The sequence below is a fragment of the Malus sylvestris genome, chromosome 8, assembly GCF_916048215.2.
Source record: "Malus sylvestris chromosome 8, drMalSylv7.2, whole genome shotgun sequence".
NCBI classification, from domain to species: domain Eukaryota; kingdom Viridiplantae; phylum Streptophyta; class Magnoliopsida; order Rosales; family Rosaceae; genus Malus; species Malus sylvestris.
The window spans coordinates 18,759,231-18,784,033 of NC_062267.1; the positions used below are offsets into that span (position 1 = coordinate 18,759,231).

Here is a 24,803-nt window from a genome sequence, read left to right on the forward strand (position 1 = left end):
CTGTCAAAGCACTTTGAAAAAGTGGTCTATGGTATCTGGAAAGTTGATGTTGCGTGTAAAGATTACAGACAAGCTTTATCCAAGGAGATCTGGCTCTCAAAGTTGAGAAAGCGATGCCTCTTCGATTTTCGAACAAGCGATCCTGTTGGGGATTTGGCTCTCGAGATTCGAAGAACGGTGCCTCTTCAATTTTTGAGAAAGCAATCCTACTAGGAGTCTGGCTCTTGAAATTCGGAGAGTGGTATCTCTTCGATTTTTTAGAAAGTAATCTTGTTGGGAGTCTGGCTCTCGAGATTCGGAGGTCGGTGCCTCTTCGATTTTGGAGCGAGAGAGAGAGGGGGAGAGAGAGAGAGAGAGTATAATGAGCAGAACAACGAGAGGTCTGAAAGAGGACAAGGCGGGACCTTTCTTCTTAGCCACTATGTTGCTCTGGTTCGTCTCTGTCCTGTTCGAAATACTCTTCCACCGGCGGTTGGAGCTGCTCGCCATTGTTGCCGGCTGCTTCTTTTACCAATTGGCCAACTAGGTTGTTCTCAGTTTCGTCTCTCGTGACCCTCTCTTCGTCAACACCTCCGTTTCTCTCCTCCACTCCTCCATAACTTCCACTTCAGGTCTCTCTCTCTCTAACTTTTGCGTTTTGAAAATGTTTGATGGGTTATCGAGTATGCTCCGTAGTTTAACAAAAGATGGAATCTTTGTACTGAAATTAACATTTGAACTTTGTTAGCTCAAAACCCAGTTCATCACTAGCAGGTCAGCAGGTTGTAACTTGGTATTAAGCTTGCCTATGTGCCTAGATTTATGTCGTCTTGTGATTGAGGTTGGTTTGGAAGCCATTGTTTCTTTGATTAGTTTGGATATGATGGGGTCTCTGAGCGCAGAGAGACTTCGCTACAACCCCGAGATGCCACCATGGCTTTCTGGTCCCCCGGCCCAATTGTTAGAGTAATTTGAATTAGCTGGGTTTCTATGCAAGTAATCAATATGAGAGAATAGGAAAAGACGCAATATGAAGAAATGCTCTGCTCACTCTCAAAGTCTGAGAGGTGATTTGTTTTCATATATTTCACCAAACACACGCACTAAGGCATAAGTACATAACTATTAGCCTTAGCTGGATACACACAACCAACAATACAATCTCAACCTTACACTTGTCATAATCTAAGACTAAGTGAATACACAATTCAAAACAAGGCTTATTTACTTTAACTTTACTTAGCTCACAGCTTATACACTAATACTCCCCTTTAAGCTTTGAGCAGATACAACTCCAAGCTGATCTCTGAGATAGTTGAATCTCTCTTTTGGTAAGGCCTTGGTAAAAATGTCTGCCACTTGTTCTTTGGTTGGACAGTATACCAAATCAACAATTCCCTGCTGCAAGGCATCCTTTATGAAGTGATATCTTCTGTCAATGTGTTTAGTCCTTTGGTGAAACACTGGATTTTTAGTTATTGAGATTGCAGACGTATTGTCACATTGCAAAGGAGTTGCTTCAACTTGTAACTCTCCAAAATCTTCAAGAACAAACTTGATCCATATAGCTTGAAATGTTGCTTCGGCAGCACTAATATATTTAGCCTTTGCTGTGGATAGTGCAACATAATTTTGTTTCACAGAAGCCCATGAGAACACTCCACTGCCAAAAGAAAAAGCATAGCCTGAGGTACTCTTGCTGTGATCTATTGATCCTCCCCAATCACTATCACAGAAACCAACTAAAACTGCCTTCTTGCCTTTCATATAGTGCAAACCATAATCCAGTGTTCCTTTGATATATCTGAGCACTCTCTTAGCTATCCCATAGTGCTTGTTAGAAGGACCATGCATATATCTAGCTAACAAACTAGCTGCATACATCACATCTGGTCTTGTAGCAGTAAGATACAATAAACTGCCTACAAGCTTTCTGTATTTCTCTTCATCTGCTGCACCACTTCCATCTTCTTTACTTAACTTTTCAGTAGCCACAAGAGGTATAGAGACAGATTTACATTTTTTCAATCCAAACTTATCCAACAGAGAAGAGGCATACTTCTTTTGATGAATGAAGATGCTAGATTCTGTTTGAATCACCCCCATCCCCAAGAAATGGTGAAGAAGGCCCAAGTCTGACATCTCATACTTCTCCTTCATATCTTCTTTGAACTCATCCAACATATCTTGATTGTTTCCAGTATACACAATATCATCCACATATATGGAGACTATTAGTATATCCTTTTCTCCCCTTGTCTTAGTAAGCTTTTCTCAAACCCACACTTAGCAAAATAGCTGTCAATCTCTCCATACCAGGCCCTAGGCGCCTGTTTCAAGCCATAAAGAGCCTTACGCAATTTGTAAACCTTATCTTCCTTGCCATTAATCACAAACCCTTCAGGTTGATCAACATATACTTCTTCCTGCAATATTCCATTTAAGAAAGCAGACTTAACATCTAATTGAAATAGCTTCCAGCTTCTGTGTACAGCAAGTGCAATCAGTGTTCTGATGGTGTCCAATCTGGCAACTGGAGCAAAAGTCTCATTGTAATCGAGTCCTGGTTTCTGCACATATCCTTTAGCAACTAGCCTTGCCTTGTTCTTTTGTATTGAGCCATCCAAATTCAGTTTGGTTTTGAACACCCATTTCACACCAATAACCTGCTTATCACTTGGTCTGTCTACAAGCTTCCAAGTCTCATTTTTCTCAATCATGGATAATTCTTCTTTCATAGCTTTTATCCAAGCTTTATCTTGTGCAGCTTCCTCATACTTCTCTGGCTCCACAATATAGAGATTGCATTGTGCTAGGATATCACTGATATTTCTCCATTTAACTGGTGTATGATCATAAGGACTAGTGATCTCAACAGTTTCAGGGACATCTCTATCTTGTTCTTCCATTTGATTACTATTTTCTACTTCTGTCACTACTTGTAGACTGAAATCACTCACAATCCTATACTGATCTTGAATGTCAGTTATTGCAATAGCTTTCTCTGAATTCTGCTTCCAATTCCAAGATATAGTTTCATCGAATACCACATCCCTTGATAGGATTAACTTCCTTGAACATGGATCAAATACTTTGTACCCTTTCTCACAAGTTGCATAACCCACAAACACACCTTTGACAGACTTTGCATCAAGTTTTTGTCTTCTTTCTGCTGGTACATGAACATAACAGAGTGATCCAAACACTTTTAAGTGACCAATCCCTGGTTTTCTCCCACTATAGGCTTCAAAATGAGTTATATTATCAAGAGCTTTTGTAGGTGATCTGTTTAGAATATAAACAGCTGTATGTACAGCTTCTGCCCACATAAAGTATGGCATGTTTTTATCATGAAGCATTGCCTTAGCCATCTCTACAACTGTTCTATTCTTTCTCTCCACTACTCCATTTTGCTGTGGAGTATAAGCAATGGATAACTGTCTTTGTATGTCTTCAGATTCCAACAACTTGCTGAATTCAGTTGAGAGAAATTCTCCCCCCCTGTCACTCCTTAGGCATTTCACTTTAAATCCACATTGTAACTCCACCATTGCTTTGAACTTTCTGAAACATATTAGTGCCTCAGACTTATGTCGTAGGAAATAAACCCATGACATTCTTGTGTGATCATCAATAAACAACATGAAATATTTATTCCCAGCAATTGATTCATTATTCATGGGACCACACAAATCTGTGTGTATCAATTCTAGAGGATTCTTAGCTCTCCAAGCTTGTCCTTTTGGAAACCAATCTCTGTGTTGTTTTCCCATTTGACATCCTACACACACACCATCAACATCTTCAAGGTGTGGAAGACCATGCACCATTTCTTTTTCTCTAAGCTGCTTGAGACTTCTAAGATTTAGGTGTCCTAGTCTCCTGTGCCAAGTCCAGGTACATTCAGTTACACTAGCCTTCAATGCAACTTGATCAGTTTGCATTAAAGACAAAGGGTAGCACCTATTACTTTTCATCTTAACCTTGATAACCAGACAATCAAGTGAAGGACCATCAAATATCCAACACTCTCTTCCACCAAATAGCAAATAATATCCATGTTCGTCCATCTGTCCCACACTCAACAGATTTTCCTTCAAACCAGGTAGAAACATGACTTCCTTGATGCATTTAATACCATAATTTGTATCAATCACAAGTGAACCTATTCCAGCAACATCTACCAGATTTCCAGTGGGCATTTGTACTTTTCCAGTGACATTTGTCCTTACATCCATAAGTAGCTCAGCATTTCCAGTCATGTGGTTACTACAACCACTATCAATGTACCAGTTTTCATTCACCTTGACTTCAGTAATTGCACTGTTAGCATAAAACAAATTGCCTGTCACTTCTGCTTGATTGGCACAATTTGCCTTCTGAACAACCTTACCTGCTGTGCATTCTCTAGCCCAATGCCCGAACCTATCACAGTTGTGACATTTGGATTGCCCCTTGTATCGACATTCTCCAAAGTAAAACTTAGAGCACACTTTACACTGTGGTTTAACTATATCTTGCTTCATGAATCCTGAAGAAGATGAATTCTGTGCAGAATTAGTAAATGATCTCTGTTGGAACTTAGGCTTAGACTCTCATTTCTTGCCTTTAGAATTCCAGTTTTTCTGAGATTTGGATGAACCAGAGTATGCACTACTCCTGTTTTGTTCCTTTGGATTCACAGAAAGTGAAGAGAATGCTTTCTCTGTTGCATCAACAGTATGTAAATCAAATCGTTGTTCTTGACTTTTCAAAATTGCTACAACTTCCTGCAATTCTACAGTCTCCAAGCATTTTGTATTTTCAATGACTAGACATATGGGATCATATGGTTTACTAAGACTAATCAGAACTTTCTGTACAAGCCTTTCATTAGACAGAATCTCACCAAATGTTTTCATCTGATTAATCAATTCATTTAGCCTAGTAAGATATCCAGACAGAGTTTCATCATTACGCATCCTGGCATACTCAAATTCACGTCTTAGATTTTGTAGTTTCACAGATCTTACCTGATCACCACCATGGTACTCACCATATAACAAATCCCATGCCATCTTCGCAGAATCTGCATTAGCTATCCGAGGAAATATCTTATCTGAGACTGCATTCTGAATAATACCCAGAGCTTTTGCATCTTGCATATATGCTGCGACCATTTTCTCATCGTCTTCTTCTTCCTCTGAGCTTCCTTCAGCCTTCTTCTTCTTCTTTGTTTCTGAGATCGTAATCCCTTTTTCAACTAATTTCCATAACCCATGAGATTTGAAGATCGTCACCATCTTGATTCTCCAGAACTCGTAGTTCTCACCGGAGAAGATCGGAGTTCTCACCTCAGAACTTCCAGATCCAGCCATCTCTTAGCTTAGACAAGACGAACACAAACCGAAATCGGATTCTATGGTGTTTTGGCGTCTTCGCCTGAATCGGAACGAGCTCGAGTGTAGCTCAATTACTTCACAGTTTACTCCCAGATCTCAAATGATCGAATCTGGCTCTGAGGCCATGTTAGAGTAATTTGAATTAACTGGGTTTCTATGCAAGTAATCAATCTGAGAGAATAGGAAAAGACGCAATATGAAGAAATGCTCTGCTCACTCTCAAAGTCTGAGAGGTGATTTGTTTTCATATATTTCACCAAACACACGCACTAAGGCATAAGTACATAACTATTAGCCTTAGCTGGATGCACAAAACCAACAATACAATCTCAGCCTTACACTTGTCATAATCTAAGACTAAGTGAATACACAATTCAAAACAAGGCTTATTTACTTTAACTTTACTTAGCTCACAGCTTATACACTAATACCAATGGCATTGTATCACTGGCCCAAAGGCCATGGTGGCAGCACGGAGAGACTTGACTACAACCCGAAATGCTACCATGGCTTTCCGGTCCCCTGGACCAATGACATTGTGTCACTGGCCCGAAGGCATTGGTGGCAACCCAGGGTGTAGAGAAACTATTCCCTGTAATATTTGTAAAAGTAGAATTTTATAGTATGAATACTTAACTGCAATGTTATAGATTCTTGGGCTACGGACGAAATAGGTGCCTGCATATAGGATAAAGATAAGAACTTGCAATAGGTAAATTGAAGAACATTTTGAGTTGAAGTTCCGAAATCGAGGTACTCAGCTTTACTAGGTTTTTAAGTTATTTTCCCTTGTAAATGAATTGTCTTGATTATTCCTTTGCTAAGATTTATCTAGTTAAAGTAACTACAACCTCGAAATGAAATATTTCGATGTTGAAATAATAATATGTAAAACATGGTGTTTGGGTTAAAACTTGCCAGGAAACGTCCCCATCGGAAGTTCCTCCAGTCGAACACATGGTAACTTCAAATAAATGCTAAGAATCTGAAATCTTTAGAGGGATTTAGACTCATAACGTGAATTCTACACAACAGGAAACTGGTTCTGATATTTCTGTTTCTTTCAACAGCTGCATTCTATCTTTCTGCATGTGAGGAAAGCGCAGCGGATGGCTGGCATTCGTGACGCTAGAAGCAAAATTGTAAGGGCAGAGTGGGTTCTTAATTGGGTAACCTTCACTTTTGCAAGGACGGCAGCTCACCTTCTCGTCACAGCCAAGCTCTTCTGCGATACTCCAAAATTCGGAAAGGGTATAGAGCTGCCGCTTGCACTGTTTGGGATGTTCAGAATGAACTTTCTGAATGCTTCTCTTGGCATTGACCTCTTCCATGCCTTCAAGAGAGAGAGGAATTCCCGGCATGCTAATGCTTATCATGAATTACAAGGCCAAAACAGAGAGTTGCAAATAATTTTGGTTTCTATTGTTTAATTTAATTGATTTTGCACATGAAATCATCATCGTTTCTTTGAGAAAATAAACAATGTAAATTATGTGATTATACGAAAAATATGGTTTGTTTCCATCTAAGGGTTTTTTTTTTTTTTTTTTCCGTATCAAATCATTTAGTTTATTTGGGTGTTAAGAGATGAAAAAATGAAAAAAAAAAATTCAGGACAAATTTAAAAAGAGGTCCTACCGGGAGTCGAACCCAGGTCGCTGGATTCAAAGTCCAGAGTGCTAACCACTACACCATAGAACCCAATTTGTTTGATGAGTACACTGGATGAAATAAAACGGCAAGCTAACCTAATTAAATATTAATACTTTAGGGCCAATGCTGTGTCGTTTTGGATGAGAATCCTCTCCAGATTTTCTTTGTGAATATCAGATATTCTATTTGTATTTAATTTTAAATTAAAAAATTCATAATGACTTTTGGAAGCCCGATGTACGGTAAATGGATAGGATGTGAGGATCCGGATGAGATCCACATCCGCTAGGAGTGTGGTTCAATTGACAAGTGTTAATCATGCTATGCTTAACATTTGAACACAAAATTTAAAATTCAAATTGATTCACGATCATGGTCTAAAATATCGATATTATTCCGATATTTCCATTGAAATTTCCGTGTTTTTGGACTACCGATATTTCCGATATCATCGATATTTTAGACCTTGATAGGAACTCTATGTGGTACTAAGTCACTCATGTATCTTACCATGCAATATATAAAATGTAAAATATTGTACTAATTCATTATATATAAATGATTATGGTGTGTTTAAACTTCTTTCATTAATTACTACATATTTTCTACACTCACAATGTTTGTCAGCTCGCTATATAATCAACTTAAATCAGTTAATCCATCATGTAATGCATTTCCTTCCAATTTTTTGTAATAAACTAATAGATAATTGACTAAATAAACATCATGCAAAGTTTCAATAAAAATTTCCAAATTTTTCTTACAATTTCCGTGGTTTTTATTCAATTTTTATCGATATCGATAATATCGCAATATTTCCATCGAAATTTTCATGTTTTTGGACAATCGATATTTTCGATATCATCGATATTTTAGACTTGTTCACGACTGTTTACCATCGTGGAGGAGTTTCCATTTTCTAGCTGTGTGGCCGTTGAATCGCGACATTCCATGACCATAACAATTCGACTCGGTTCCTTCGTTTGTTCATCTTTACATAATCTCACAAGAACGCATCTGACATGCCCCAAAAAGGATAAAATTATAAGAGCTGAGAATCTCTTGCAAATAAACTGCAGCACTAACTTCCCCTGTAATACAAACCCCAGAAACCAATTATGTTTCTTGTTTTCTCTACTAAAGAATTAATCTCGCCTAAATTTCTAGTCGTATCCCACTCTTGGTTCGGGAGAAGAACTTTGCAAACCCATTTCGATTCTTCTCAGAGCTGACATGAGTCGACAACACAGTGGATGAGGTTGATGCAGACGAAGATGGTGGGGAGTTGTCCTCATTTCTATTTGTTGAAGGCCCACAACTCTCATCGGCTGGTTTTGATACAGAATCTCGTTTAGGTGAAAATGTCACATTGGAATGCAACTTCCACTGTTCATCAGCTTTAGGAATCTGCGGCGCAACAGCAGTGAACCCTGGGAGGCTTTCGGAGTCTATCAGGAAATCTTCTAGTGTTGCTAGAGATTTGAGTTGATTTCCAAGCGATGCTATTGTCTTCTGGCACTCGGCAAGCTTTCCAGCTGCTACAGCTAGGTCTTCCTGGAATATTAGTCACCACAACATTAAATTACGGCATATTCAGTTGTTTTAACTAGGTAAATGGTTTGAATAATCGAATACCAAAAGACGTAATGTAGATGGGTAAGTCCTTGATCACCAACCTGCTTTCTCTTCAATTCACTGTTCGAGCAAGCAGTTTTCTGAAGCTTGAATTCTTCGTTTTTTCTTGATAGCTCCTCCTCTAAATCTTGACATCTGATGGCAATTTCTGCTGACAAAGCCCTCTCCCTTTGAACCTCTGCTTCCAAAGAATCAACCTTAGCAGACATGGTCCGCCCCTCTGCTTCCATGCTAAAGAGCTGAGACTCAATATTCTGCCTTGATTCATTTGCAATACTTAGCTCCTTTTGTAACTCCTCCAACTTCATTTCTGCTTCTTTAAGCTGAAACTCTGCTGCCACATAACATTCTTGACTTTTGGCTAAAGCGGTTTTTATTTTGGCTTTCTCTACTTCCAAATTCTCTCTCTCGACTTCCTTCTTTTCTAACATGTCTTCTAATTCGGCTGCCCGATGACTCATAGCTTCAATTTCAGCATTCTCTACCTCTAACTTTTCTTTCTCTACTTCAAACTTTTCTAACTTGTCCTCAAGTTCGGCCATCCGATGACTCATGGCTTCAAGTTCAGCTCTCAAGGCACGTTCTTCATTATTGGTTTGATTAACTATGGCTTCTGATTCCAGATAACTAGTTTCATTCTCAGTCTGTGGCAACGAAGCAAGTCGTTCCATCTCTAGGAAATCGTCCATGAGATCAACATCAATGGAAGGGGCAGGCAAATTTCTGTTTACAGCCTTTTCATTCTTGAATTGATCAAGCTCAGCAACGAGGGCCGAAGCCCAACAGTCAGAGAAAGTCAGGTCACGCTTGTTTGCCTCTGAGCCATTCATCTTTTGAGAATCTATCTCCATCATGTTTAGCCTCTCTCCACTGTCCGATTGACTATCCATGCAAGACTCCACGTACATTGAAGAAGCAGCACTGGACTTGTGATCAATGACAGTAGGTATTTTACTACCCAAAGCTTTTAGCCTCCGGCACTCGGATTCAAGCCTTGCAACCTTTTTTATACTCTCTAAATGTTGCTTACTGGCCGTTTCAGCTGCTTGAGTACTCAAGTCCCTTTCAATTGTCATGATTTCCAACTCCTCTGCTTGAGTCAGTAGCTCATGCTTCAGGGCCGAGTTTTCGTTTTCTAAAGATTGCAGCTTATGAGAAAGATGAGGATCAACAAAAGCAGAAGCTTCAGATCTATTCACTTCTGCTTTTCTCTGTAGCTCAATAATCTGACTTTCAAGCTTCAACTTGGTGGACTCCCAGTCACGGGTTTTCTTCAGCACAGCTTCCTGTATGGTTTGTTCCTGCTCCTCTCTCGCTTGTCTAAGCTGTCTAACGCATTCCTTGAGGGCCCCATCTAGATGGCTTACGCGGTCTTCCAAAACCAAGTTTTGCTGAACTGTAACTTCAAGTTCTGACTTAAAAACGGCAGCCTCATTTTCAGCCTTTTCCCAGCCTGTAATAACATAAAAAACAGAATGGTTTAAGATAGAAAAACATGACAATTATATAAAATCTTTGGAAAACAAAACTATAGATCATGGTTGAGATTTGATAAACGTATCGTTCTCTTCTATTTGGAAAGATTATCCATTGCCGTTAGGAATTTCACAAATCTTTAAAACTCATCGTCATCATTATGTAGATAAAATATCTGTGTAAAAAGAAATTAGCAGCATTACTATGTTATATGACTATTACCTGCGACAGCTTCTTCAGCAACTTTGGCATGCTGCTTCACCAAGTCTTCTTTGGCGCTAACATTCACAAGAGCAGCTGATAATCTCTCCGTTAGACTCTTCAGACTATAATTAACATGGTCAGCACTGGATGCTGCTTTTGATGTGACTTCAGGTGATTGAGCATCATGATTCAGAGATGCCTTTTGTGCCTCCTGCTAGAATGATATCATAAGATATTCGACCAAAGTTAAACATGCATAAAATCATAGTTCGGATTGCACAAACAACAAAAAGTGCCTAATTGAGAGCGTTGTAAATGCACCAAAAGGCTTATATTAACAACAGGAAAGGAAATATCGCCAGTCTCTTAGAGTGATATGAAACAGTCTGAAAACTCAAGGGCTTATTTTTTGCTATGCTCCTGGAACTCTATTTTGATCTCACTTTGCCACTGGTAACTCAAAAGTCACCACTTTACTCCCTGAAACTCAAAATTCGTTCCACTTTGACTTGTGGACTCTCTCTCTCTTAACAGATCTAAGGCAATGTGGAGCAAATTTTGAGTTTTATAGAGACAACTTTCAAGTTTCAAGAGGAAAAATGGAATCAAAATCAAGTTCCAGGGGGCAAAGTGAAGAGAACTTTGAGTTTCAGGGAATAGAGTGGCAACTTTTGAGTTACAGGGAGCAAGGTGAGATTAAATTCAAGTTCTAGGGGTTGGAGCTAATACTAAGCCAACCTATAATTGGCTAAATCGAAGTGGCTGCTATTAGTTTGTATTCATGCGGTCACACTAGAAGCTACCATTTATCTTCCTTTGGAGCCTGCAAGGTGTCCTGTAGTACTAGTAATTATTCAGTTTTTAGCCACCATAGGAGGGGTCAGTGTGGGTAATAAATCCGAAAGTAGGACCCATAAATTATAAACTACACCCTCTATTCTCCAATATGATGCCTCAAACCTAGTCAACTAGACCAAAACTTCGATTTTTTAATTCCCCTACTTGAGATAACAATTTCAAAAAATTTCTACCACACTTCACAACTACCACACGCCCCGTGTCCTCAACCAAGCCTGTTGGGGTTACAAATTTAAAAGTTCATCAACCGAACTTCATTTTCTAAGAGGTTGTTAACAAAATGGAACTTCAAGAGTACCAAAATTTTATATGTTATAAAACTCAGTTGGCATCAAGTATCTGCCACTTAAGCTAAGACATGGCATGCATACCATATCAAGGCAACGAAGACAACAAACAAGCAAGAGGGAGGACATAAGCCTTTCTACGACACCAACTAGCTAGATATGATAAGGGTATCTCAAACAGGAAATGCATCCTAATTGTTTGGTTACACGGGCAGGCAAAGAGTCCTTGTGCAAGGCTACAAAGAATACGAAACACAAATTCCAAATCAGAACAGCCTAATCTATCTAATAGTTGTTTAGAACACTTGGTCATTGAATGCAATTGATTAGCATAGGTAGGTGCATATTACTACGTTTTGGACATATGTTTCAGAAATGAGAAAAATATGTAGCATAGTAAACTAAAGCAATCGTGTGGGGATAAGCAACGGTAGTTACGGTACATTATTTGTCTCTTCACATCATTAAGAGTCTATCCAGACAACAAAGAAATGGACAGAAAACTTCCACTGTAAATGCAATCTTCAACCTTTGAAGGACATAAAAATTCATCAATAAAGCAAGGCTTTAAAGGGGTAGGGAGCAAAGCCGTTTATGTGAAATTGAGGACAATATACGTTAGTTACTTAGTTAAATGCCAAAAGAACAGTGTGTACAAGCTTTGCAGAAGTAAAGTTGAACTCAAATATTGTGGTAATCAGGGTTCAGCTACCCACCTGTTCATCGGAGTACCTCTCTGAGTTCGAAGATACTGAACCTGAACTATCAGTTTCTCCAGAGCTCTTCTCCAAAGGCTTCTTCTTCCACAACCACTTGCGCTCCATCTACTGTTACAGTTCAATTCTCAACTCCTCAACTAGATTTCACAATGTGTTCATCTACAACACACAATTACAAGTTTACAGACGTGTCATTGAAAACCCACCACGAATCCTCATCAAAGTTGCAGAAAACAAAACAAGAAAGCAAAAAATAGATAGCCGACACCCAAATCTGTATCAACTTTTGCTGCACAACTGAACTCCAACCAATACAACCAAGCCCTTCAAAATCAGAAAGCAATATTCTTTCCACCAAATCCAAAGCATTTGAGTAAAAAAGAATGACTTCGCTTATCGCATTCTGTCAGCTTTGCTTCAAATCCACTCCAAAAACCATGTAAACCCAAACAAAATATTATCGCTTTATATAAGAATGAAAAAGACTCAACGATTTGCAACTCCAGCAGCATCACATCCAACTCAATCAATTGCTATTGAAATAGTGAAAATATCATGAAATTGTGCAATCACTGAAGACCCAATTGCTGAAATCACAAAAGAAGAACAGCCCAATTCATGAAATCACGAAAGAAGAAGAACCCAGTTCTTGAAATTACAAACCAGAACAACCCAATTGATAAATTGATGAAGTTTTGCAGAAAATCCAGTTTCAGAAGCCAAAATACGGATGAATGGAACAGTGCTTGCACCAGAAAAAGCAGCAAAATAATTGAAAAAACAAAAGTAGCCAACACAGAAGCTCCAATTGAAGAGCAACCTAGAAAATCGAATTCAAATAATAATCAAGATTTTAATGGACTAAAATTCAACTAAGAAGGGTTAAAAGGAAGAAGACCCAGATCAAAATACCTTTTGACTGGAGAGCACAGCAACCTCAAAAGTTAGTTGGAAGCCAGCCAACCAGCCAGTAATAAGTAAATGTAAAGATTCAAACTTCAAAACTTGAGACTGAAGATTTTACAAGCCAGCAATAAAAATGATAGAGAGCAATAAATAAACAAGAAAGGCTGCAAAAATCTCTGTAGAATGTCAGATGAACAACCAAAAGCAGAAGCATACATAATGTGGGTTGGGTTGGATTTGCATTTCTTGTTTTCTACTTTACCCTTTTGGGTACTCTCAATAGTATTATTATATTAGTTTCTACTTTACCCTTTTGGGTACTCTCAATAGTATTATTATATTAGTAAACAAGTGAAGAGCATGTGCTTCTTTGTGGATATCAAGCTCTGAGAAGGTTGAGAGAGATGAGAGAGGGAATTGGATCTCCTCCAGAAACCTCAAAATTCCACTTTTTGTTTTCCTACAGCTTTTTCCTCTTTTTTTTTATTCAAATTTCAAAAAGAATTACTTACCATTACGATCTAATAGTATTTCTTTTAATTTGTAAATGAAAGGTGTGTTCGATTCTTGCTAAAAATAAATTTGAATAATATTATTACTCGTTTAGTGTGAGCTTAGTTTACCTTCTCATATTTAGTGTAGATAATTTCGTTTCTTAGAAAAAAAATCAAAAGGGAAATTTTGTGTACCATTTTTCTATTATTTGTAGTTTGGACTTTGAAATGGAGCTGTGCCTTGCCGCCTATAACGGCGATTCATTACTTGTAATTTTGTAGCAAATGTAGCTCACTAGCAAGTTTTATTTTTCCAAACTCAGTTTAACTAAATTAGCTAAAGCAACATATTTGGTGTTCAGCACATTGATACGAAAAAAACTCACCGATAGATAAGTTTAATTTAGTATAGTAATTCTATTATTTGACAATTTTTTAATTTTTTTAGTTTTCTAAAATATTGGTTCAATGGCAATTAAAATGTTTTTTGTTTTTGCAATATTTTATGTTGCAGAGAAGGTGGTCCTAATTTTCTTGTCGCCTCTTGGTTTTTCAAGAATGATGATCCTCTTCGGATCTTTTTTGTGAGGATCCTGAGGATCTTCAAATCATATTCATTTATCGTACATTGTATGATCAGTTTTTATTAAGTACTATTTATATTTAATTTTAAATAAAATAATTTAAAATAATTTTTGATTGCACGATGTACGATAAACGGATATAATTTTAGAATCTCCTTGAATTCTAAGAAAGAGTATCAAAGAGAATCCTCTTTCGTTTTTCAAAACTCTTTTATATTGTTTTGTATTAGTCGTGGGGCCACAGGCATAGTGAAGGAATCTTTATCCTGAAGCCGGGCCCTACATCTTCTCCCATTTCATGATCCAACGGTGGAGAAAAAACTTTGGGGGAATTTTCTCTTTTTGGGAAATGATTTGTTTTCATGAAAATTTATTTAAGCATGCTAAATTAAAAATGAGAGGTTATAAATTCAATTCTTGTCAAATGCGAATTTAAACCGTATTATTAATAACTCGTGAAGCAAAATCTACCCCTTTCAAATAGTGTAAATAATATCGTTTGTTAAAAAAAATAAAGTATGAAAAATAAGAAAATAGGTAAGTGTGCAAAAATCGTTCACATTTTCTTTTCTTTTTGTTCAATTTTTTTCTTTCTTACCAAATTTCATGGGTGCTTGTTACTTCAATTGTGTTTGGTACACTAAAAGGAATTCATGAAAATTAATTTCCCATGTCTTTTCCTTGAGAAAGGAAAATGCAAAATTCCTTTTCAATGTTCACTAACGAAGCAAAATTAGGCAGGAAATACCATTGGGATATAATGGTCATTTTATGTTGGAATATACATGTCATAAACAGATAGCAGTTAACTGGTATTTTTTTTGTTTCCCCTCTATTTTCTCATGAATCAGAAAATCATTTCCCAAGCCTTACCAAATATGAAATAGACAACACTTTTCCATTTTCTAGCTCTCTTTCCCGCATACCAAACGTAGACTAGGATTATGTAAAATAAAGGCCAAATCTCACTTTTAGATCATGTAATTTAGTTGAAGTTTAATTGGTGATTGTAGTTTATCAAACGATAAGGTTCAACAACATCACATTTTTCATTCATTTAGTTAATGAAGAAGGCATGGGACACTCAAATGATCGAGCATTTTAGTAATTTTAAGACAAGTCATGACTCTTCCTCTCCTAAAAGCATTTCACAATTGTGATAATGGTGCTATTTTTCTTTTTCTTTTTTTAAGTTTACTACTTTAAATTATTTAAGAATTCGTTTAAAAGAATGTTTATGTTGCAGTCCTATTTAGAATAGGAATGTGATTGTGTAAATCCTAGGAAATATGGGAATGTATCTTATATTCCTATTAGGATTAGATTACCTATTAAATGTTGTAATCCTAAAGGGAAAGGTTTTACCTTTCCTATTACTATAAATAAAGGCACAATGGGGTGAGATAACACACACCCACAATTACACATCTCTCTATTCTTCTCTCTATTGCCGCACCCCCTCTCTCTCTAAGGCCTCCATAATTGTTCAGTAAATTATGCCTACAACACGTTATCAGCACACTCTTGACGCTACGCTAACAAGAGAGTTTGATCTTCAATTTGAGGAGTATTACGTTTTAATCATTCTTTTCATGATTAATTTATTATTTTATTAAATTGATCTACATGCTATTGATTCAATTTAATTTTTCTGTGTTGAACGTAATACAACGCATTGGAAAATTCCGACTTTCAAGAAGGATCTTCTACAAATTCAAAGGCTTTTGTTGTTTTCTGCTACTCGGGTACGCTTAAAATAAATGAAGATATTTGAAACGACCCATGAAGCATGAAAACATTCCCTATGATGCATGAACCCTCTACATTTATATTTATCTTCCGATATATATATTGTATATGTTCATATATTGGTCAATATATATATTTGTTTCATACATTACGCAATAATTGCTATGTGGAATTTGTGAGTCAAAGTATTCAATTAAATTAGAAGCATGTTTCGGGTTTTCCTAAACCCTAAAGGATTTGAAAAAAAAATGGGGGAATCAGGACATGGTGCGGCACACCACCGCACCATCATTGTGCAAATAATCACCAGGCCTAGGCCTGGATTTTACCTCGGTAGGGCCTGCAACCCTGAGCCTATGCACACTGGCCTTGGCCCGCAGCTATCCAACTTGCCCAATTGTCTGGGCTGTCCTCCCATACACACGCTGCAACCTTTTTGGTTGCTGGGTTTTGTTGCTCTGGCCCGTATACATATAGCCAGCATATGCTGGGCTTGTCACTGTGCCACCCATACCCAAGCCCGTGACCTGCAGTCATTATGGAGCTGCTTTCACACAACCAGCCTTCGCTGGGATCCCTGTGACAACCCACAGGCCAGCTTGCGCTAGACCTGTCCATGCACTCCCTTATGGCCCAAAACACGACCCAGCTGCGGCTAGGGTCTCTCATTCCTCACCCATGGCCTGCAACCACCACCAAAGGAACATTTGGGCCTCGCCTTATGCTTAAGGCACCCAACCCGTGCCTCTTAACCCCCGACATTAAGCCCAATTATTTTTGGGGCTCTATTTTTTATCCAATAATATTATTTTAATATTATTTTGCTTCTACGATCGACCCCGAATGGTCCAGATCTATTAAATTAATTAAAAATGACCTATAGTCCATTAATCTGACAATGAATCCAAAATTATTGACCTGAAGATCACTTTTGGACATTAACAATTCAATAATTTATTTCTCTTCTTTGAACCGTCACATACTTTTGTAGTAGCGAAGCTCTCACACTTGAGTTCCCAAAGACAACTCAAATCCACTACACTAAGTTAGTATATTGCATTCTAAGTTTCTTACAGGAACCTCTCCTTTATGAACTAAACGTTTATAAACTAAATTGAACTTGTAGTTTCAAATTTAGTGCCTTTGAAACCCGAAGATTTCATAAACCAATACACCCATGAAAACCCAACGTTTTTCATGAAAACCATGTCTTAGAACTCAAATGTTCTAACTTTGATGCTTATGGATGATTCATTCCCATAGCACCAATCACAATCTTGTTCCCTCAAATTCAGTGGATTGTCGAACCGTCACAAGTTTGATTTTCCTGATTTGGACGTTTTCTAATAGAAACCACTGTAGGTGGGGTACAAGACGTGAATCTCCACTTGATTATCAAGAACCTGAGAAATCATTGATGCCAACAATGGCAAGGAAGAGCTGAATAAGCCTCCGCCATAATCTTCATTCGAAGACTTATGCTCAAAGCATTACAAATGGAAATACTCCCCGAACGAGGATTCCATGGCTCTTTGGCTCGCTTCTATAGACCGTCTAATCATGAAAGAAATTGCTTGCAACAAACCATGATTACATCCATGAATGAGTACAATTCTGAATTTTATAAATCCGATCGAATCTTGACTGGAGAATACTTTTCTCGTCATTCCATGTTTCTAACTCGCTCCTGAAGCAGCAGTGTAGAAAGTGGAAATTTACCAAATTCTCGGATCTGATTACTACCACAAACGTGAGAGAAAGGTATGGACCCAGTTCGGCTGGAGTCTACCGAATGGCTCGACCCAGTTCGGTCAAAACCTAACCAAATGGTGATGCACTGCTTCGGTAGGGATACACTGAATGGCATATTCTTTCACAATACAATTTCGAGTTTGTGTTCATAAACATATAGTATAATCAGGGCCTTTCAAGGTATGGCATCATGCCCGAAGCATGATCCTTGGTACATAAGACCTAAAAACTTCAAGAATAAGGGATAATATTCTCGAACCTCAACCTTGCAAGAATCTACTCCCGTCTTGATGGAATAGATCAGTGGTTATGCACCTGTTCGTGCCCCTACCAATGTTGTTGAGGAGTGCCATTCTAGTAGTCAATATGTGAGATTGATTTTGCTCCATCGAACATCGTTGGCAGAGCAAAATTTCGACATGGATGGCCTTATTGGCCGAATCCCCTTAGTAAATTTACTTTGTGAACAGTTTTCCATGTTCTTGGATTCAAGTTTGGTGTATGTTTTACTTATGGATAATCTTATTGATATTGTCCTCGAATATGAGTTAATTGAATCATATTTCTTAATACATGTGACCGATTCAATTAAACACGTGATTAGGTAGGAATGTGGGAAAGTTAGTTGTCTGGATGAATGCATACTACGCACACTAACTTTACACCTAAATCACATCTTTAACAACGACTTCAGGTCTATCCAACCTGATTAAGAGCATTGGCACGCTCCTCGTTGTATGAATGATACTGAATTATCATTTAAAGGACCTTAAATTCTTCCTGACGTTGAGTTTTTAAGAATATTCAAGATGACAATGATCATCAATGAAACCACTAAAGAAAATAGAGTGAAATATCTTTGCACCACCTCCAAAAATGAGCCTGAAGCTTTGATTTGGGGCCAATGGGTTGTCTTCCAATTGGGAATACACCACATGTGGCCGGCCTATAGCCTGGTGATTGAGCAGTTTACTTGCTTTAGCACGACCTTTTGGGACACTTAGGTCGAACAATGATGTTACAACGCATCTCCTTATCTGAAGTAAGGATTTTATGCCTACAAGCACACTTTGCCAATCATGCTCATTAGGGAAATTGATTTTCTATATCATTTCTTGCAAAGATACGACACGACTCCATTTTCGCAGTGGATTCAAGGGAATATATGTGGACTAATCCAACCAAAATACGGACCATATAAATATTTATGGTTTTGGTTGATGAATCGACAAACTCGTCACATGTTTGTCCACACACATTATTGCTAAACCTCTTGGCCGATTAAGGGTTCATCACCCTACTTATCCCTTAAGGTCTGGAAAACTAGATAATGCTAGAGAGTTTATATCGACGGTTTTCGATAAAGTATTGCATGTTATTTTGGGTTTTTAATTGAACATCGCATTCCCATGTTCACCCCAAATAGCCTAGCCTAGCGATCATAAAGCACAATTTAAATGATCGCCCGAATTTTGGTAAACGTACCAAGTTTTTTGTCTTTGCCTAGGGCTATGTAATCTTGCACGCAGCTATGTTGGTCCGCCTTGAGGCCTATTGCCACCCAACCTATATGACATTATAGTTGGTTACTGGGTACGAACCTGACGACTTTCGTATTTACGCATTTGGGTGCGCATTCCATGTGCCAAGTTGCGCCGCCGCAACGTACCACCATGGGTCCTCAAAGAAGGATGTGTATCTTTTGTAGATCATGATTCTCTTTCACACTAGCTCTCTTCGAGCCCTTGCACACGATCTCTTTACCACTTATTTACAGGTTGTCACTTTAATGAGACAGTCTTCCCGCCGTTAAGGGGAGATAAAAACGTCAACGTTCCTGTAGAACGGCACGAATTTGCATAGACGTTGCCCACTATGTCTCATCTTGATCCCCATACCGTACAAGTGTGATAAGCAAGTGCGACGAATTCTAGATTTCAGAATGTTGCTCCAGACGCATTCCTCTGATCTAGCTAAAGTGACGAGATCATATACCAGCTGCAAACATGCCTGCAAGGATAGACGTACTTAACAGACGTCGAGTCAACATCCCTGAAGGGTGTGCCGCCCATGTTGGACGGTTTGGACGCCCCTATTGGACGGTCTGGTACACCGGTGGATAGCCAATCAATATGTCTTGGCTTGGAGCACGACATATCATTCGGTTCGTAGGATTCACTTCCCTGGAAGAGGAAGACACGGCACAACAATGAATCTAAACTCGATCGCTGTCTCAAATCATTTCCATCTCATGAGATTAATCCGGATTACTCCCGAGACTTGAAGTTTTTGGTCCAGTATACTAGTTTAGATGAGAAAATGGAATTGAAATGAGATTATCATCGATGATGTTTTCACTTATATGGTAGCTACCGACATAAATGAAAAGCAACGATATCGAACCGTGTTCCGTTGATTAAGTGACAACGTAGAACTGATTGGACAACTAAAGTTACAATTCAGGTCAAATTCCTTACCAAAGTTTGTATTGGACCTGTCGTTCCTACACTGCCCAAGGTAACCCTGTTGAGTTACAAGTGGGAAAGGAAACGTTATGAGATGAATGAAATAGTGCGATATGATGCACGCCTTACGGCGCAAGGTTTCTCTTAAAACGTCCTGTGATTGATAGCAGCATTATGAAATGTGGTTAGTATTTCTCCATGGGGATATAAATACGGAGATTTACGTGTAAGTTCCCGAAGAATTACATAGACTGGTTCAAATAGTTCTAAACCACGGAACACCCTCTTAACTCGTTTTGAGGCGTTCACTTATGGATTGAAAAATCTGACAGATGTGGTATACTCATCTAAGTGATTATTTGATCAGTCAATGATATGAATTATGCCCTTGCGTGTTAAACTATAAAGTCTTATTCCAAATTGCTAGAGTTACAGTTTATGTCGTTAACCACGAATCTCACTAATACTCTGGAAGAGCTTGAGAAAACTGCCTCGCACCTGAAGATGGAATTTAAGATGAAGGATCTTGGGAAAACTCGTTTATGCCTTGACCTGAAGTTGAAGCATTGTTTTGACAATATTTTGGTCTACCAGTTGAACTACACCCGGAATGTGTCACCTTTGAGTATACCCATGATCGTCTATACGTTATATGCAAATGAGACTTTTGAAAAGTCTATGGAATCTGAAATTCCATATCTAAAAGTTCAACTTTGCACTTCGTTGTACTTAGCTTATTGTATTTAGACAGGACATCTCCTTCGCTGTTGATCTTGGTAAAGATGCAGCACCGCGCCTACACGCAACCACTGAATTGATATTAAAGACGTACCCTGAAGGTATTACGTGGGCAAATCCCAACGCATCTTAAGCGGATCTAACCCCCATGATCCTCGAAATGATGCTTGCCTTGTTTGTTATGCTAACACTGGTTACTTATCAAACCCGCATAAGGCAAAATCCCCGACTAGTTATGTCTTTACCGTTAGGGATATCGCAATATCTTGGAGGTCCACGATATGACCCTAGTTGCGAAATCTTCAAATCGTTCCAAAACTCACCTTACTTCACTATGCCACAAGTGAGACATGGTTAGGAGTTCTTGTTGAGCATATTCGAAGTACTTGCTATATTTTCATCCATCGTTGAGTCCCAACAACGATCCATGAAGATTATGCCACATGTATCAACCTGACCAAGCCATGATACATCAACGAAGTCAACACCAAGACATATTGCGTCTACATCTACATCAGCAAAGCATCAGGAGATTGAAGTCATGCAAACCGATCCCAGATAACCTTGCCGACCTCTACACGATGTCACTGTCGAAGTCAACCTTCTAGAAGCTTGTCCGAGGAATTGCTATGCCTAACTACTCATATACAATGCTTGTAGTTCTCATTTGGAAGTTATGTCAAACTCAGGGGGAGTATATAGAAGTATACTCACTTGATCTTAATGTACTCTTTTTCCCTACGATTAGGAGCATTTTTCCCACTGGGTTTTTGCTACCTAACTAGGTTTTAACGAGGCACCCATCCTGGGCTGATCATACCCTTGAGAGCTCTTATTCTTGCGTCCAAAAGACGTATAGTTTTGACTTAATGCAGCTTCTCACTTTTCTCCTTAGACTATGGGTTTTTCTCTCATCTTGGGTTTTACCATAGCGAGGTTTATGAGTTTTACTTTTTATGCATTCTTCTGTTGTTTTGAGACTCGCATTTGCCCATTGTGCGGATGACTTCATCAACTGTACTTACTTCATCAATGAAAACTTGATGCGCCATTTACTTGAGTATTTACACACTCAAGGGGGAGTGTTGCAGTCCTGTTTAGAATAGGAATGTGATTGTGTAAATCCTAGGAAATATGGGAATGTATCTTATATTCCTATTAGGATTAGATTACCTATTAAATGTTGTAATCCTAAAGGGAAAGGTTTTACCCTTCTTACTACTATAAATAAAGGCACAATGGGGTGAGATAACACACACCCATAATTACACATCTCTCTATTCTTCTCTCTATTGCCGCACCCCCTCTCTCTCTAAGGCCTCCATAATTGTTCAGTAAATTATGCCTACAACAGTTTATTATTTTTTAATAGGTTCTGAGTCATCAAGTAGTCTAATTGGAATACTAAATTTGGGGTTCAGATAAATCTACACCATCGAATTTGAGATTTGTAAAATGTTTGCAGTTGTACAAATTGCTCCACCTTTTTAGGGGATAGTAACTTATATAGAACTGATTTATTATCACGTAGCGTTCCGACCCAATCATACATTTCATGTATAGAAAAACTTGCACATAAAAATGCATTATTAATTAAGGAACGCCAAGTGAAGGTAAACCCTTCCATGTAAGTCATTCTCTTTTTCGAGAGAATACGTTGTTAGATGTTCTCCCCAGCTCACATAGGTTCTACGCACGGGCTACACACGACTTGGCTTTGTCAAATCTCAATCTTTCATTCCTTTACCTGAAAACAAGCGGTTTTGATTAGATTTGAAAAGATTGGCTGCAACAAAGAATGAATCACTGTATAACTATCTTTAGAAGAATAATTGCATTCTTTGTTGCAACCCTTTGCTTGAAATCTTATCAGAACCGCTCGTTTTTGGTTAAAAGAATGAAGGGATGAGATTCAACTAAGCCAAGTCGCGCGCAGCCCGTGCATAGAACTGAGTACGCAGGGGAGAAAATCTGGTAAACCTAGCACTATCTAAGCACCATTGTGATTTATTTACTTGATTAACTGCCTATAGTGTGTCACTACCAACATTTGATTAGCATAAACGCAACAGAGAGTTAATCAAGCCCAAAAGTATTTTTCTTCTTCATCTGTTTTGTTTCCGGATAGTTTATCAAGTTAATTATTCATACCACTATAAATAAAACCCCGTCCTTGGATTTCACTATTCAAGTTTCGTATTTCATAGGTACAAATTTAATTTAATTTTCGTTAAGTTTTGATTTTTAGTTAACTAGCTACAGAGTTTGATATTTTAGTAATTAGTCATTAAAAATCCGTAGACATGTTAAGGTCTCTTTTAGTATATTTGGATAAGTTCGATTCTACGAACGCATAAGCGGAAACCGTTCACGAAATAGAATTTTAACAAAGGAATTATGAGCTAATAAAGTTAAGGGCAAATTAGTAAATTGGGCTTTATAGCAACTGAAGTTTGTGGAAGGGGGAAAATCCCGTTTTAGAAACATGGGTCTGCAATTGACTCGTTTGCTGCGCGCGATACGGGTTCTTGACACATTTCCTGCAATAATTTTCAACGCGGATTCTGGCAAAATTTGAGGACGATGAACTGGCCACGCACCACCACCAATCAGTGTAGTGCCTCTCCAGCTTCATTTTCCACCTAAACTCGAGTAAGCTTGGGCGTTGTTTTGAGACGGACAAGGCATGCCGTTTTGCCAAGTATCACGGTCGGCGATCTCCCAACTTCGACCACTCCGACGTCGAGCACCACTTGTAATCAACTCATCTCAACCCTAGCAATAAAACCAACTAGGTTTCGAACCCTTGAAGCTTCAGTAACAACAGTTCAATATTCGACGGTTTTGAGTTTTCCAGCTATACCTCACCATTTTCAAGCCTTTTTCGATGGAACCAACTGTCTTGGCAGGTATAAAACTTACTAATCTCTTCAGAGGCTTCAATTTGATGTAAAACAAGTCTCGACCGTGGTTGGCAAGATTCCGGCGACGCGTGGCCAGAGTGGACTTTATCTCCCTAGACTAATTTTGATACCCTGGATCTATTTTTGCCATTTGTTTGATGTGATTCCATTGTTTGAACTTAGTTTCGTTAAGGTCCGCCACTTGAATTTTGAGGTAGGTGGAGATTTGACCGTTGGATTGTCATGAAATTATAGTACGTTGTTATTTGATTAGTGTGATACTATTAGGACTTTACAGATCAGAAATCTGACATATAGATCTTCCAGATTAGATTACTAAGGTTGTTGACTGTATCATTGACCACGTTGACCAAGGGTTGACTTATAGTCAAAATGTTTTGAATCGTTCTTCAATATTGAAATTAACATTACTAAATATCTGATAGAGCCTAGTGGACCTATCTTTGTTAGCGAGCTGTCATGAAGGATGTGTGCTTCAGCTAGCGTGCAAGTGGCACCTTACTGAGATTTACATGATGTGTGCTTCTAAATGACAGTAATGATAATGTGCAACTACTAGCATGAAGAGATAGGCCAGGGCCCATATTAGAACTATTTCGTAAAACTTGTACGTCTATGTGATTAGAGATCTGTTAGTCATGTGGAATCAATAGTTTGTATGCTTACAATTGTGAACCATGGTGAATTAATGTATTATGTATAATGCATGGTGTATGATGTATGATGTGTGATGATATAATTGAACCATATAGCAGTGTGGTTAATCTACATTGAGGGTCCACACCATTTGATGCATGCCTATGGTCCTGCTTGGTTAATCTGCATTAGAGGTCCACACCATTTGATGCATGCCTATAGTCCTGCTTGGTTAACCGGCATTAGGTGACCATTGGGGGTCCACACCATTTGATGCATGCTTATAGGGGTGACGTTGTTTGGTTAATCCACATTGGGGAAACATACGCACTCTAGGGATGATTTTGTTGAGTTGGTCCATTA

At 38.4% G+C, this 24,803-nt stretch overlaps 1 protein-coding gene, 1 long non-coding RNA gene and 1 other non-coding gene across 8 annotated transcripts; 1 reads left to right on the forward strand and 2 right to left on the reverse strand.

Annotated features, from left to right (window-relative positions):
* The first annotated feature begins 332 nt into the window (after nt 1-332).
* On the forward strand, nt 333-6,884 carry LOC126631260 (uncharacterized). The gene is made up of 2 exons (XR_007626342.1): nt 333-611; nt 6,011-6,884. It is a non-coding gene; the product is annotated as an uncharacterized LOC126631260 (long non-coding RNA).
* Nucleotides 6,885-6,989: 105 nt separating this feature from the next.
* TRNAQ-UUG (transfer RNA glutamine (anticodon UUG)) lies at nt 6,990-7,061 on the reverse strand. Its single transcript has one exon. It is a non-coding gene; the product is annotated as a tRNA-Gln (tRNA).
* Nucleotides 7,062-7,965: 904 nt separating this feature from the next.
* LOC126632572 (filament-like plant protein) lies at nt 7,966-13,547 on the reverse strand. Of its 6 annotated transcripts, XM_050302998.1 has the most exons (6): nt 13,105-13,308; nt 12,856-13,012; nt 12,190-12,351; nt 10,347-10,542; nt 8,690-10,101; nt 7,966-8,567 (listed from the first exon to the last, which is right to left on the reverse strand). In XM_050302998.1, exons 3-6 carry the CDS (start codon nt 12,295-12,297, stop codon nt 8,169-8,171), a joined length of 2,115 nt encoding a protein of 704 aa, XP_050158955.1. In that variant the 5' UTR covers nt 12,298-12,351; nt 12,856-13,012; nt 13,105-13,308; the 3' UTR covers nt 7,966-8,168. The 6 variants fall into 6 exon arrangements, with proteins under 6 accessions (XP_050158955.1, XP_050158954.1, XP_050158956.1 ...); XM_050302997.1 differs by lacking the exons at nt 12,856-13,012; nt 13,105-13,308 and adding an exon at nt 13,408-13,547; XM_050302999.1 differs by lacking the exons at nt 12,856-13,012; nt 13,105-13,308 and adding an exon at nt 13,315-13,398.
* Nucleotides 13,548-24,803: the final 11,256 nt, after the last annotated feature.

Coding starts and splice junctions, on each gene's coding strand:
- LOC126632572 (XM_050302997.1), bottom strand. CDS start 12,297: ATGGAGCGCAAGTGGTTGTGGAAGAAGAAGCCTTTGGAGAAGAGCTCT. Junction 10,102..10,346: donor TGCTGAAGAAGCTGTCGCAG/GTAATAGTCATA, acceptor ATGTTATTACAG/GCTGGGAAAAGGCTGAAAAT. Junction 8,568..8,689: donor GTGAATTGAAGAGAAAGCAG/GTTGGTGATCAA, acceptor CTAATATTCCAG/GAAGACCTAGCTGTAGCAGC.